Source organism: Coregonus lavaretus (genome assembly GCF_964263955.1).
Source record: "Coregonus lavaretus genome assembly, contig: HAP1_SCAFFOLD_6932, whole genome shotgun sequence".
Lineage (NCBI taxonomy): Eukaryota > Metazoa > Chordata > Actinopteri > Salmoniformes > Salmonidae > Coregonus > Coregonus lavaretus.
In genome coordinates this window covers 14,912-29,845 of record NW_028163526.1, presented here as the reverse complement: position 1 = coordinate 29,845, position 14,934 = coordinate 14,912, and the positions used below count along the sequence as shown (strand labels likewise).

Genomic DNA, 14,934 nt, shown 5'->3' with positions numbered 1-14,934 from the left:
ATTATGAAGAAGGGTGTTCCATGGTATGCTATGTTGATATTAATAAATTATATAATGATTTAGGATATTTGCATGTTTTGTCATCATGTATGAGAGACAGCAGATCTGTCTATCCCCCAATGGAGTAGAAAAGGGTGGAATAGTGGGGGGAGAAGATGAGAGGAGCCTGCCCAGAGTTAGAACGTCATTTAGCCACCCAGACACGACACAGTAATTAACTGTTGACACTCGTGAAGAAGCCAGGACAAATTAATCCTGACACATTTGCAGACGAGTGATATCTTACAGTGAACACTTTGTAATTATATTTGAAAATGAAAATTAAATGACACTTAAAACTAGGTTGTCATGCTCAATGAAGCGAGCGTGTAGTTAGACAGAGAGGCTGCTGGGATAGATGGGGGGCTGTTCGCCGGCAGATGCAGTGCCACTCAGACGAGAGGGATAGGAGTCTGCCAGAACACTCCTACCCAGCCTGGCCCGGCCCGGCACAGCCCAGCTCAGCCCACACCAGTTACCACCATCGTAAACACGTCAATCTCCCTCTCTGCTTCCCCATCTCAGACTGCCCATCACAGCCCTCCTAGCCAAGCACGCTAGGCCAGCAATACCACAAAATCTACAGCTCTGGTATACTGTGCCTAATGCTGAAGGCCACTGTTGACTTCTGTCATGTCTTTAGGCAGGTGGTGATATGTTGTAATGGGGCTCAGATCACCATGATGTCTTGTTTGCAAATACTGTCCTGCAGTTACAGTGTCATGTTTTCCTTAGTGTCAGTTGATAGTCAGTCCCCGGCCTGGCTGAGTGGTATAAGCATTTACTGTACTCTGAGATTAAAGGAACATGTTTCTGACTGTTGTGACTCTTCTTCTCTGGTGTTCATCTACAGATTGCCAGACAACAGCAGCAGCTTCTGCAGCAGCAGCACAAAATCAATATCCTCCAGCAGCAGATTCAGGTCAGTGGCTCGTTCATGTGTTCCCCTCACCCTCCCACCCTCTCACTGGCCTTTCCTTACCCAGCCACACCCCACCACAGGCCACATGTCAAATCTCATAGGTTTCTATCTGACAGATATTACACACATTTACATACCGTATATTATAATCCCAATATCCACTAAGAGGTTTACAGCCTAACACTGGTACTTTACTGTCTTTCTTTATCTTTCTCTCCATCGCATTCTTTCTTTCTCTTTTTGATATCTCTCGCTTCATTCTTCTGTCACTCTCTCTTACAGTCGTCATTCACATCACATGATAATTGGCCATTGGTAATTGGGAGGGGTAAAGATGGAGGGGAATAATTATCACATCCTAATTAACAAAGATGGAGAGAAGAGAAAGTAACAACACCTAATGAAGCGTGCTGCTGCTGGTAGAGAGAGAAGTGCCTGGAGGGTGGAGGTGGGGACATGAAAGAGGCTGGTAAATGCTGCCTTTGAAATGATACCATCCCAGTTGAGTGACGTGGCAGGCCTTTTGACAGCACCGGGGCTACAGTTCACAGCATATTGTTAGTGAGGGGAAGAGCCTTGTTCACCTCAATGTGGTGGTTAAGGGAGATACTGTTTTTGGTGGAAGAAGAAGTTTGTTTATACAGTATTCAGTTAAAGTCCTACAAATGTTTGTTCATTTACTTTATATATTTATAAAGGTGCACTTAGAATAGCTCGTTTTATGCTCAGCTCAGATTGAAAATGAAGGTTTTATTGGAGTAATGTCAGTGTATACGGTGGTGGTCATTGCTGTGCATTTTCTCTCCAAAGTGGATTGTGTTCTTTTCTCCCCTTAAGTAATTATGGAAAATTGAGAAAAAAATGTAAATGGGGGAGGAGGGGGCGAGAGTATTCACACGAGACACAAACCAAGAAAAATGTAACGAGGGCACCATAAATAAACATGGCATATTTGCTGAAAGAAAGAAAGAAAACAGCATGAGATGTAGCAGGAGGAGAGGAGAGGAGGGGGAGTGCCAGTGTGTGGGATGTGTATGTGGGGAGTGTTGGGCATGTGTGTTGGTGAGGCGGTACAGTACAGTGTGGTCAGGTTAGGGACCACCCATGCTGAGTGTTGGACACAGACAGGCTGGCTAGGGCTGGGCTGGGTTACTCTGGGTAGGGGTGGTCGGTCAGTGGCTGGCTGTAGTCAAGGCCGTTGCCCCAGCCCAGCCGTCTGAAGAAAACCAAGGCTTTACTGTAGGGTGGGTCTGGTGCCAGGAGCAGTCTTCTTCTATGACCCACCTATTACTTATCCTGCTACCACTACACACTCACTACCAACACACACTCACTACTAACTCACACTCACTACCAACACACGCTCACTACTAACACACACTCACTACCAAGACACGCTCACTACTAACACACACTCACTACCACTACACACTCACTACCAACACACACTCACAACCAACACACACTCACTACCAACTCTCTCTCTCTCTCTCTCTCTCTCTCTCTCTCTCTCTCTCTCTCTCTCTCTCTCTCTCTCTCTCTCTCTCTCTCTCTCTCTCTCTCTCTCTCTCTCTGTCCCAATCTCTGTTCTCTGTTCTGAGGAGGATCATTAAAACATAATTCTCCTCTCAATTCACCATCACAAATGGCTTCATTATCAGTTCCATACTTTGAAATAAATTTAGGAAGCATGTTTTCCCTGGCTGAAGATCTGTCCCTGCTCTAGTAGGCGTACGTTGTTGAATGGTGGAGTGGGCTATAGATCCCCTCTTCACCCCCTTCCCTCTCCACTCCTCCAGGCCTCTCCCAGTCCACAGTCCCTGTGATGTGTGGAGGCAAAACAGAAAAGCAAACCCCTTGGATTTACACAGCATTAAGCACAAAAGCAGGATTTAGTGCTGGGCCATAAAAATCCCCCTTTCAAGTGCACTTCCCAAGAGAAAGGCCCCACTGTCAATGTCTGCTTCTGCTGGAGAGGCCAGAGAGCTGGCCCCTCTGGTGCTGCTGTCACTGTCCACAGTGTTTGTGAGAAATGACTCCCCATCACTCCACTAAAGAGGAACTCACTCTGCTCTCTAGAACAGAGCACAGTACCTTCACTAGCATACATGCTAGAATGAAGCACCCTATGCCCTGGGACCAAGCCCCCTTAATAAGGACTCTACTCCTGGGCTCGCTGACACACCACCACAACACATCATACTTTGACAGGTCCACACTCCACACTTTCATGCTGTGGTTAAAGACTAATGTGCTACCTGGAAATTCCCCTTGATGAGCAGTTCAGGGAGGAGGGTGTTATATCTCTTCCACCAGACTTGGGGAGGTACTGAAAGTGTATGGATCTATTTCAAACAGATAGAGAGGCCCCTAGATGTAAAGATCTGTGTCTCCAGCCAAGGCAGCTTTCCCCAGACTCTGTCCTTGTGATCTGTCCTGATGAAACACCACTATATCTACAATTAAACAAAAGAGACACTTATTTATACCATCTGCTGCACTCCCCTCAGTCTATCTGCTTGTTTACAAGCCTCACCAGGCCCTTATCAAGCATAGATTACTCTCACAACAACTTCAAATCAGTTTGATCATGTTAGACATTTTGTTTATCCTACCACAAGTCCTTTAATGCTTACTTCATTACATTTTTTCCCCTCGTGACCCAGTTTTACTCTGTCCTGTGTGGCGCTGGTCTGGCCGCTCGTAAAGATAGCCAACCAGAGGGATGAGGGAGAGATGAGGGGAGGGATGAGGCAGGCAGGGGCGAGGTAGCGAGGCACCTTGGCGGCACTCTGTTTTCATTAGAGTCCCGCTCTTAAAAATGCCCCCGTCCTCTTAATATACAACAGCTTTGAGTTAATTAGTACTCTAAACAAGCTTCCAGCCTGCATGTTGCAGACTTTTAGCAGTGGTAAAACAGCACTGGGGGATTGGGTTACCCTGCTGTTAGTATGGAGAACAGTGGACTTTACTAGAGATCCTCCTCCTTGCCATCAAAGTGCTTCTGGTTTGGCTCCAGGGGGAAAGCGCTTCAGATTGTGGTCCCATATTGATGATGTAACTGATCACATCAGTGGGGGCTGTAAACCAGACTGGAGGAGTCCAAATAAAAACACCAGGACCGTAACTGGACACCCTCCCTGGTACGCCATGCACTTTCAGGGGTTTTCTTTGAGGGAGGGAGGGAGGGAGGGAGGGAGGGAGGGAGGGAGGGAGGGAGGGAGGGAGGGAGGGGTGTGCAGAAACAGGCAGCGTGGTCTGGAACCAGGCACGGTCCAATTTAATCGAGTCTCCTTTTGAATGGCCTTCTCTCTCTTTTCATCCAGTTCTACTTAGAGGAGGGAGAAAGATTGAGTCTTTGTCCTTCGGGATTACAATGTCACTTGTTTTAAGATAGCAGATGTTTTGATTACGGCGTTAGGGGCTTATCAGAAGTTTAAAGCTCAAGGCTCTGTGTTTTTTTCCAAACTCTCGTTTTTTATTCCTCTAGCCGTCCCTTGTTGTTGTTAAACTAATTCCGTCCAGGGAGAGGATTACTGTTATGTGAATCAAGTATTAAACTTGATAAACACCGTTAGGGAATCAACGAGAGGCTTGTGACAATTAAAAGCAAAATGTTGAAGTAAATCTGATCCGTAACAGAGCATGTGTTTCTTACATAAGAAAGTCATCAAGTAAGTAAGTAAAGGAGACAGAAAGGCAGAAATAGACGCTAAGCAGAGCTCTGTTCTGCCTGTTTGTTTAGCCTCTGCATCAATCAACCACATCGACCGGCACTCGATTGGACTGTTAGGGGCTGTCTCCTTGACAATCACACCCACTTTTTATTCCTCCCCAATAGCAACAAATCCGGTTTATTTTAGCGTCAGAGCCCAGGCTGAGTCTTTCATATGGCTTTCTGTAATTATGTAGGAGTAAATGGCAGCACAGCCATATGTTAGCAGCATGGGTAGCAGTCTATGAAATTAGTTAATAAAATGGTGGTGACTGCTGTTGTTGGCCAAACACATGTTTCTGTGAAGAGGATATTTTTATATAGAGATAATCGCCATGGATTGGAGGAATTTGTATTAGTTTCTCTAATGGCTGCATTTGATCCAACCCAGTGCCAACTCCAGACTCAGAGGACCTCAGTGTATTTGGGGTAGTGATTGTTTGGAGGTCTGCTCCCTGCCCACAGGGGCCATCTGACTGGGAGGTTGTGATGACAGGTGGGAGTCAGAGGGGTGTTGTGGGGGGGGGGGGGCTGCCTTGCCGTGCTGTGCTGTGATGGAGTGCATCTCTCCGGCTACAGTAACAGTTTGCTGTCCTTTCCCATGCTCCAGCCCTCCAGCCCCCCATCCCCACCAGCCCCCATCCCCACCAGCCCCCATCCCCACCAGCCCCCCATCCCCACCAGCCCCTCTGCCCTCAGAGCTCTCACACAGATCCAGGCCAGGTGGAAATTCCTGCGCTCTCACAAGGCTTCAGAGCTGCCGTGTATCTCCTGCGCATGGGGATGGCAACAGTCCATGCATTCCTGAAGGATGGGGCTGGTACGGTGTGAGACGAAGTGACACACACACGCACAAGATAATAAATATTCCCTGAAAGGCTGAACTTTATCTTCACACAGTAAAGGTTAAAGAACGGAGCTCCCCAGATGAAATGGGGGGATGCTTTTAATCAGAAAAACCCTGTTAGGTCAATTTCAATGTGTCTGTCTGTCCTCACATTAACAATAACACAGGAGCAATCCATAATTAATTAGCTATGTTTATAATTTAACTCTGAGCTGGCGTTATTGCATCGTATGTTTAGCAGTGATATAACTATCCCACTGATAGGGATTTTCTATGGAGGCCATTGTTGGTTCACCCTTTTAATCCAGCAGCCTTAAACACTCTCGTCATTGGCCAGGTCTGGTTCTACTTATCTAGCTCAGAGCTGCTTTTCCTTCTCCTGCTCCTGTGAAGGACCTCCACGTGGCTGTCTTCCGCTGTCAACCCCCTCTCCCCCAAGCCCTCCACACCCCTACCGTCCACTGATCCACTCATTTTGAGTCACTCTACACTTCATTCATCTCTATTTATCCCTCTGGCTGGGAATGATGCCTATTGTAGATTCACTTTATATAGAGAATTATTGTTCTTAGATATGTGTTCTATTTGGAGCTGTTTTGGACTTTAGGCTATTGAACTATTACATTTATTTATGTTACTATAAAAATATACAAAGTAAAAATAAAAAAATCTCTAATGTAATGCAGACATAATTATTTCCTCCCCATAATATTTTGTCACCCATAGCATCTCCCAAGAGCACAGAGTGTGCTGGTACTCGTTGTTTGGCTTTAAAGAAGTTCCATTGCCTTAGTTAAAAGAGAAAAGACCAGTGCCTTGTTGTCAGCGCTCACTTCAAAGTGGAAAAGGTTTCCTCACATGTGGTTTTAAATGGTGTGGAGGAACAGCAGGGGACTTCCAAGGGTTAAATGATAATAGCTGCAGACAGTTCCCAGATTAAAGATGCAATTTAATTACACAAGGGCTAGCTAACCACCTCCACAGCCCTAGCCTGCCAGGCAGACACACTCCTATAAAGCACAGCAACACCACAACACAACAACACACATACTGTAGAACTTGTGTACATATGTGGGTGCCTTTATATGTTGATATGTCCGTGCTTGTATTTGTGTGTGTATGTGTGTGTATCCTATGGGTTTGTGTGTTTGTCAGTGTGTTATAGGTGAGTGTTAACAGAGAAAGGAGCAGCCTGAGGAGAAGCTCTACTCTCCGGGGCCTGGCTGGCTGACTGACAGACAGACATAGAGACATATGGCCCTGCTCAAGAGCTAGCGAGGGCCTGATTCTCATATGTGCAGCGCAGTATCCCCAGGGTTGCGGAGCCGACCTCCCTCCCTCTGCTGTGGTCATTTAACAGCAGTAGAGCTTGAAGAAGCATGACAGGCCCAGTGGTCCAGGGGCCAGCCAGGCCAGGGCCCCGATAAAGGGTTAATCAGTAGCAGCTTCCTTTCTCACTTGATATATATTTTTTGGGTATGACTAGGGTTGCAACATTCTGGGAACTTTCAATAAATTCCCTGGTTTCCCGAAATCCTGGTTGACACAAACCTACACAAACCTAGGTATGACACATGTATCCACAAGGTTCCTTTAAACAATCAAACTTTTTTTTGACAGTGTTTGCTTTTAAAGGCTCAAATTGGCATACAGTTGAAGTTACGTAGGTGTGTCTGTCTCAAGGTAGGATTCATTCCATTACATGCAGATACTCATGGAGCTGTAATTTAATCATGTTTTTCTTCTTTACCATTATCGTTGATGAACAGACTATGCCACAAATTCCTGAATACATCATTTGCTTTTATTAACCTACCAGTTTTTCTCTGTCTCTCTGAGTCTGTTTTTGAAATCCCACAAAAACACATTAGAAAGAATAGCAGCCTTTTTAGAGATTTTCAGGATGCAGCTCCGTGTCCCAGTGTTGCAAAGCGCTGATAGAATTCACAGGGGAAGCTCTATAAAAGCGGGTCCTGTCTGCCCAGGCAATAGGGACCTCCTAATTAAACACAGAGCCCTTTGTGTCACACACACATTGGTTTTGAATAAAGGCAACAATCCCTCTCCCCTCTATATGGGCACAGAGAGAGGCCCCTGTCTGTCTGTCTGTCTGTCTGTCTGTCTGTCTGTCTGTCTGTCTGTCTGTCTGTCTGTCTGTCTGTCTGTCTGTCTGTCTGTCTGTCTGTCTGTCTGTCTGTCTGTCTGTCTGTCTGTCTGTCTGTCTGTCTGTCTGTCTGTCTGTCTGTCTGTCTGTCTGTCTGTCTGTCTGTCTGTCTATCAGTAAGGTGCTACTGCTGCTATGCTAGACAGTGTGCAGGTGAGCAGCTCCAGTCCTACTGCAGCAGTGTGGTGGGTGGCTCTCCTGTTAGTGTGTCTCTGAGTCACACACAAATTCCTTGAACATGACTCGTAGCCTTCTAACCTATAGTGGAACATACAGAAGATTATCAGGGCAAATGCAAGAGTGGGAGTCTTGTTTGTGAGTCATTGACTACAGTTTGTAGATAACTACTCCAGCCCAAGTGGTCCATTTCTGCCCGGTGCCATACTCTCTAAAGGTCACTCTGGCTCCTGCTCGGTTTTCATTATTTACAGTCATTGTAATAAGGTTCCTTGCCCGTCACGCCCTATCTAAAGATCATGTGGCACAAGCCAATACAGTAATTCCCCCAATTTACTGGCTTACTGTACTGTAGTCTACACACAATATGCTTTGCCCTTGTAATCCAATGAACGGTAATTGCACCCAACATTTTATTTGGTGAACATTTTAGCTGGAACAAAGCACACAGCTACCACATAATGGTGAATAATTTAAAATGAACTTTAGATAAACACAAGGGTGGCTGCTAATTGAACAAAGATAATGGCTCCTAATTTATGCCTCTCAGATGTTTCTGTTGTTTTCCAGGGTGCAAATTATCTTCTAAGAGACTCTTATTAATGCATTGGCAAAACACACCAAAATAGACATTGTTAAAGGGAATGTGTAAGTTCCCCAATTAGCACAGCCAGAGAATAATAGAACAGGAAGTGATAGCGTGTTTTCATACGTTTAGCTAGGCTGGCAGTAGTGGGATTATGCTGGGGCCCTAACGGTCTCATCAAATCATATTGGCTTGAGCCCAGGGAGGGAGATAGCTCTATAGATCCAGCCCTACATAACATGCTCATCCACCAGTTAAAGGAGACTGTTAGCTGATGAAGATGTGCACATGCAAGACTAAAGATAAAAGAAAGCATTGACCCAACTCATTAGCCCCTGTGATTTAATATATTGACACTTGGATGCAAATAATTCCATTTAGTGGCCTGCGTTGGGCGGGGGGAGGGATCAATTTAATTAGTTATGAAATGTGACTTCTTGTCAGGAAGCAGAAGAAATGCTGACGTTAAATAAAGTCGTGTGCAATTTGAACAATAACGCTATCGCGCCCCTTTTAAAACTTAATGATGCACAAAAAAGGCTTAATAGATACAACCTCAGCAATGGCTGTGATGGTTTGGAAATTAAGCTAAGTAGATGAACGGCTAGACCAGTAACGTCGCTGGCCTGTTAAAACAAATTCAGACATTTAGAATATAAACAGTGCAGGCTATCTGGGACAATTTGGTCTGTAGGTTTTGTCGACGTACGTCTCCCTTGCCGCTGAAAGACTCTTCCGGCTTCCTTTTCTTCGTTAGGTCAGGGTTAAGGTACACACAGAGAGTGGGGATATTGAATGGCCTTATTATTGCATTAGGAACCATTTCCTCTGACACTGGGCCCTGGCTTGTGAATGGCAAACTGGAGAGTGTAAACGTTGAAAGATACACATCCCCAGTACTTACACGATGTGATGGGTTCATAGAGGCTGCCTGCCTGGCACACAAAGGCACGTTTGTGTGGGGAACATATGCTAGGAACACACGTCTTTGTCGGTGATGTAAGCATGTACATAAACACGCCTCCATTATTAATGTTAATGACACAACATCTCCTAGCGGTCTTGTAATTATCAGCAGGGCAACGCGGCGTCTTTGTGTTCCCACACCTCGCACGTTTAGGCTGCGTTAATGAACTGCCTGCATCTTGACAAGGGCTGTCACATGAACAGGTGTAATGTGTAAAGTCACACCTGAGTGTCTGTCTTAAATTAGTCACCTGAGGGGATTCCAAACAAGCACTGGGACTTGGTAATTTATGCCAGGACACTGCAGCCTCTCATAGCAGCTCAATGCTAGTGATAACAGTAATCAACACAAGACAGCAGATCACTGGAGCTGTAGTGCATCTCATCAGGCATTAGGGAACCTAGTGAGCTCTGTGATAAGACAATACTGCTAAATAAACTTCATAACCCTAACAGGAGCACTTTACAGCTCATTACTGATACTGAAACGAGGCCAACCGTAGCTATGATACATAAAGCCGTACTCTATGACCTCTGAATATCATTATAAAGCACCTGTTTATAACTCTATTGCTCCCCACAATCCTTTCCTGGATGAAGGTGGCCAGTCGCCTTATACTTAGCACTCATTGTACCCCGTGCTCCAAAGGAAAATATCAGTTGACGGAGAACACATCCTCCAGTGTGAAGTTGACTTAGTTTCCTCTCCCTCTCCGCTCGGCCAGTGTTTTCCCTGCTAATGTTGAGCAAACTGTTTTGTCTTTGCGTTGGCTCTGCGCAGCCCTCGGCCTCCACAGTGGGCACACTCACAGGGAGAGGGCTGCATTAATAGGATCTAGTGTGTGCGGCCAGCCGGCAGGGAGAAAGGGGGCCCGTATTTTCTTAGGGCCGGGGTGGCAAAGCAAAGCATTCAGCCCATGGCAGCGGCAGCAAAAAAAGAACCTTTTTGTTTTCGGGGGGAGGAGAGTCCAAGCATTCCCCACGGAACACAATGAATGGCCCGTTCTGTCCTGCACCGTTTTTCAGACACAGAATTGTTTTGTTTTTTAGGGGGGGTTTTCTCCAGGATTATTCTTGCCCGTCACTCGGTGTGCACATGACATTTGAGCGTGTTTTAAAGTCTCGGCACACTCATGTGCCTGTAATAAAGTGGCCCCTCGTAACAATCGTGCTTTCTGCCGGACAACAGAGCCCACTCTGTTGTTTTCCCAAGCCGCAGCAGCTGGGAGGCAATTGTGAAGACAGAGGCTCAGTCTATGAGTGGAGCGGAGGGAGCGGAGGAGAGGACAGGAAGAAGAGGAAGTCCTCCCCTGCTCTTCCAGCCCCCTCCTGACCAGCCTCCAGCCCAGAGCCCAGCCAGCCGCCATGTGGACAATGCCATTATTAGATTAGGGGTGGTCCAACGCCAGCCAGCCAGCCAGCCAGCCAGCTCTCTGACCCACCATCAGACTACATTCTCTTATAAACTCACTCCAGACTCCCGCTCAGTCTCCCACCCAGTCTCCACAATGGTGAGGTTGTTAGAATTGTGTTCTTATATCTTCACAGAAACAGTAGATGTTTAAAATAAAAATATAAATCATACATGTTGGTTTTAAATAAACTGAATTACATGAGAAAATATCAGAAATTTGACTGTACATCAGTATATTTTTACAAGTGATGATTTACACATGAAAAGGATCAGAAGATAAATAATTCAATATAAAATGCTATGTGGAGAGCATGTGTTTTCCTGCCCCTCAGAGATTGGCCTCTCCTAACAGTATGTTGAGGGATTAGAGGATTTCACAGGCATATGCCAATAGTATTTCACATTTTCTCCTACACTTCACATCCTTCTATTCCTCACATCCCCCCAGCCTGTTCACGCATGGTTATGGTGGGCTATCTGACTAGGCCGTGTCAAACCTCTTTTAGAACTCCACTCACCCCCCTGCAATGAGGGTCAGAGGCATTTTGCTTATTCCCATTCCCATAGAGCCGGGATGTATATGCGGGATAATGATGCTGGGTCCTGACTCACTTGTGGGTTTGTTTATGTATGTTTGCATCTTTCCTGTCATTATCCATGCTGTTTGAGGGAGTCCCCATGGATTTGGCCAGTTTACTGCAAACCTTTTTAATGTTATGACCAGACCATGCCAGAATATGATTTTTTTACCTTCTATTTCATTGTGTGCCTAACAAAAAAAATCCACCCAGATCTCATGTTTTGTGGAAATGTAATGTTGAAGAGGTGTTAGTAATGTAAGAATGTGGTCCTAGAATAGCAGGACATTTATATGGGAGAGGGGATAGTGTGGGTGTGTGTGTGTGTGTGTCTGTGTGTGTGTGTGCACCTCTGTGTGTGTGAGAGAGAGTATATTCAATACCAATCTAATTACTTTAAATATTTACAAACTGAAATTACATTTAAGGTATTTGAGACTCTACAAGAATTTGCCTTAAGTATACAATTTCTCTTGAATCTACATTGATCACGTCTATTCTCAGGGGAGTAGCTTAATTATTCTGCTTTGTACTCTTAACATTTTACTGCTTTAACCAATTTACTGAACATCAGTAACATTCACCAACATACTGGTATGTTGCATCATATTCTATTCTTATTTTCAGCATTATGATTGGAAAGTCTCATATTACTTTTTCTATCATAACCTAAACATCACACTTCTAAATGTCCTATAATTCTTTAGGTATAACCTTTAGTGTACTGACAAACTGTATGAATGGTTTCCAGTGTGGCATATAGTACAGTAGATTACAGCAGCCTCCAGTCAGTGCAGAGTTCTTGAGCCAGCCTGGAACCAGGGGAAGTCAGGGGGAGGGAGGGGGCTGGGCTGGAGGGTGCTGTCTGCCCTGCTTTTTAACAGCAGCAGACTTAATATAGACATATTGGAATGGCTCCATTCCAAGAGAGCTTGTTTTACTGTGTAAGGAATTAGTGGAACAAGAAGTCATCTATTGGTTATTCCCCAGACGGCCCGACCTCACCCCAGTGTCGGATTCCTCTGCACCTTACCCTGCTCTTTACTGCAGATAAACTGGAGGGAGACGGGACACTACCCATTATTACATTTTAGTCATTTAGCAGACGCTCTTATCCAGAGCGACTTACAGTTAGTGAGTGCATATATATATATTTTTATACTACCCCCCACCCCTACCCTCCAGACAGTCCCTGTTGTCAAAGTGCAGCGGCGTAGCGTACACTTGTTATTAGTCAGACTCTTGCTCAGACGCCTCAGACGCTTCTCCAGCAGAATAGAGAATGACTTGTGTCCTTTGGCAGACGATGTTAATGTTTTACCTGCTGGCTAAATGTGAGGTCTAAGGGTCCGGAGGAGGGGGGAGATGGGTCACAGTCATGTCCATGACAAGGACCTTTTGTTGCTGACCTGTACCTCTGTAGTAGATTGGGCTCCCATTTCAGAGTAAAGGGAACAATGTTCTCTAGTCTGGGAGGGAGGTGGAGGGGAGGGAGGTGGAGGTGGAGACCTGGCCTTAATACCAGCTAGCCACAAGGCTGAGGGATCAAAGTCTGGCTCTGTCATGGGCCTCTCACTCCACCGGGTTACCACCTTAATTTTCTTCCACTCTGCTCACCACTCTCTCTACTCAGCCTAACTAGCTCCACCTGTCCCTGCTCTGCTCTGCTCTAATTACTCTGCCAGCTGCGCTGCATTACCCACTACCTCTCCCAGTATTTAAGGCCCTGTCTTTCAGCTCTCCGGTGTCAGATCGTCTGCAAAGCTCACACCCGGAACCTGTTTGCTCGCGCTTCTGGCTCACCCTGGTTTTGTGACCCCGGACCTGCCTGTTTTTTGGATACTCTTCTGCCTCAGGAGATCCAGACCTGCTTCTGCCATTACGACTCCTGACTACTCTTCAATCCCGGTAACTCTGACCAGCCTTCTGCCTTGCTACTACGTATATTGGATTTCCCCTGAACTGTACTGCTGCCTTGTTTCATTCCGCCCTGTTGTGTCTGTGTCTCCCCCCCCCCAGGACTTCTGGACCACCCACCACCGGCTTCATAGGACGCATCGCTGCCACTGGGGGGGGCACAGACCCAGCACATTGGACGGGATCCCTGTTACCCCTGGAGCCTTCATTCACTCCCTACTTCCCTTTTCCCTTAAGTTTAATAAACTTTCTGGTGTGACGCAATTGTGGTCCTCTGGTCGTCTGTCTGAACCGTGACAGTACGATCTGACCATTATGGACTCAGCGCACACTTTCCCCGACATGGAAACCGATGAGCATGAGCAGCAGTTCCAGCAGCAGCAACAACAACTCGCCATGATCATTCAACTCCTCACCAACCTTACCCCAGCCAGTCTGCCCACCAGCCCAGCCCCCGAGTTACCTGCCCCGGTCATTGCAGCCGCTGCTCCGGAACCCAAGATTGGAAACCCCGAGCGGTTCAACGGCGATTCAACCCAGGTCCGGCCATTCCTGACTAGCTGCCGACTTCAGTTCTCCTTGCAGCCAAGGACCTTCGCCACGGAGGGGGCTAAAGTTGGGTATGCCATCACTCACCTGACGGGCCGAGCTCGACTCTGGGGAACAGCAGAGTTCGAACGTCAAACCCCCGCATGTGCAACCTTCGACCTGTTTGCTGAGGAGATGCTGAAGGTGTTTGACCTGGATTCACCCACCGCAGAGGCGTCTCGTGAACTGTTCAGTATTCGACAAGGCAGACGTACAGTCGCAGACCATTCCATCGACTTCCGAACCCTGGCTAGACGAAGTTCTTGGAACACACCATCGTTGGTGGACGCGTTCTTCCATAGTTTGGCTGACTATATCAAGGACGAGTTGGTCTCCCATGAACTGCCTTCCACTCTTGATGAAGCCATCGCACTGACTGTCAGGATCGACAGAAGGATACAGACCCGTCGTCGTGAGAGGGGGCGCCAAGGTCCACCTACTACCGGCATTCGGAGAGATCCGACTGGGCTCCTGTCATCTACTGCCACTCACCCAGGTCAGCTTGATCAGTCTGAGCCTATGGAGATTGGGCGAGCCTCCCTCACTCCTGCAGAGCGCCAGCGCCGCTTCACCTCAAACCTCTGCCTCTATTGTGGAGGTGATGGACATCGTGTGGTAACCTGCCCTTTAAAGGGCCGAAGCTCACCGGGCATAGGGGGAGTCCGGTTGAGTTCAATGACCATCCAGTCCTCCGACCGCAAACCCCTGCTGCAAGTTCACCTCCGCCTCTCTGACTCAACTCACACCCTGGCTGCTCTGGTGGATTCTGGCGCCGAAGCCAACATAATGGACATCAAGCTGGCACGCCAACTGGGACTGGAGAACCTCCGTTTGACACCTCCTATTCCTGCCCGGGCACTGGACGGACACTTACTCGGATCGGTCACTCATGTCACAGCCCCGGTCTCGATGGGTCTGTCCGGAAACCATCAAGAGACTATCCAGTTTCACCTGCTCCCCTCTCCAGGCCAACCCCTCATCCTGGGTTACCCATGGCTCCGCCGGCACAACCCTCAGCTCG

General features: G+C 46.9%; 1 protein-coding gene across 1 annotated transcript in view; it reads left to right on the top strand.

The window, feature by feature from the left end:
* Positions 1–8: 8 nt before the first annotated feature.
* The window catches only part of LOC311118021 (transcription factor Sox-6-like), a gene marked incomplete at its 3' end in the record, with an annotated part of 29,825 nt that continues 14,899 nt past the window's right edge, over positions 9–14,934 (top strand). Inside the window, exons 1-2 of the mRNA XM_084192905.1 lie at positions 9–23; positions 893–961. Of these exons, the coding sequence (XP_084049031.1) occupies positions 21–23; positions 893–961 (72 nt within the window). The 5' untranslated portion in view covers positions 9–20. The remainder of the gene's footprint in view (positions 24–892; positions 962–14,934) is intronic.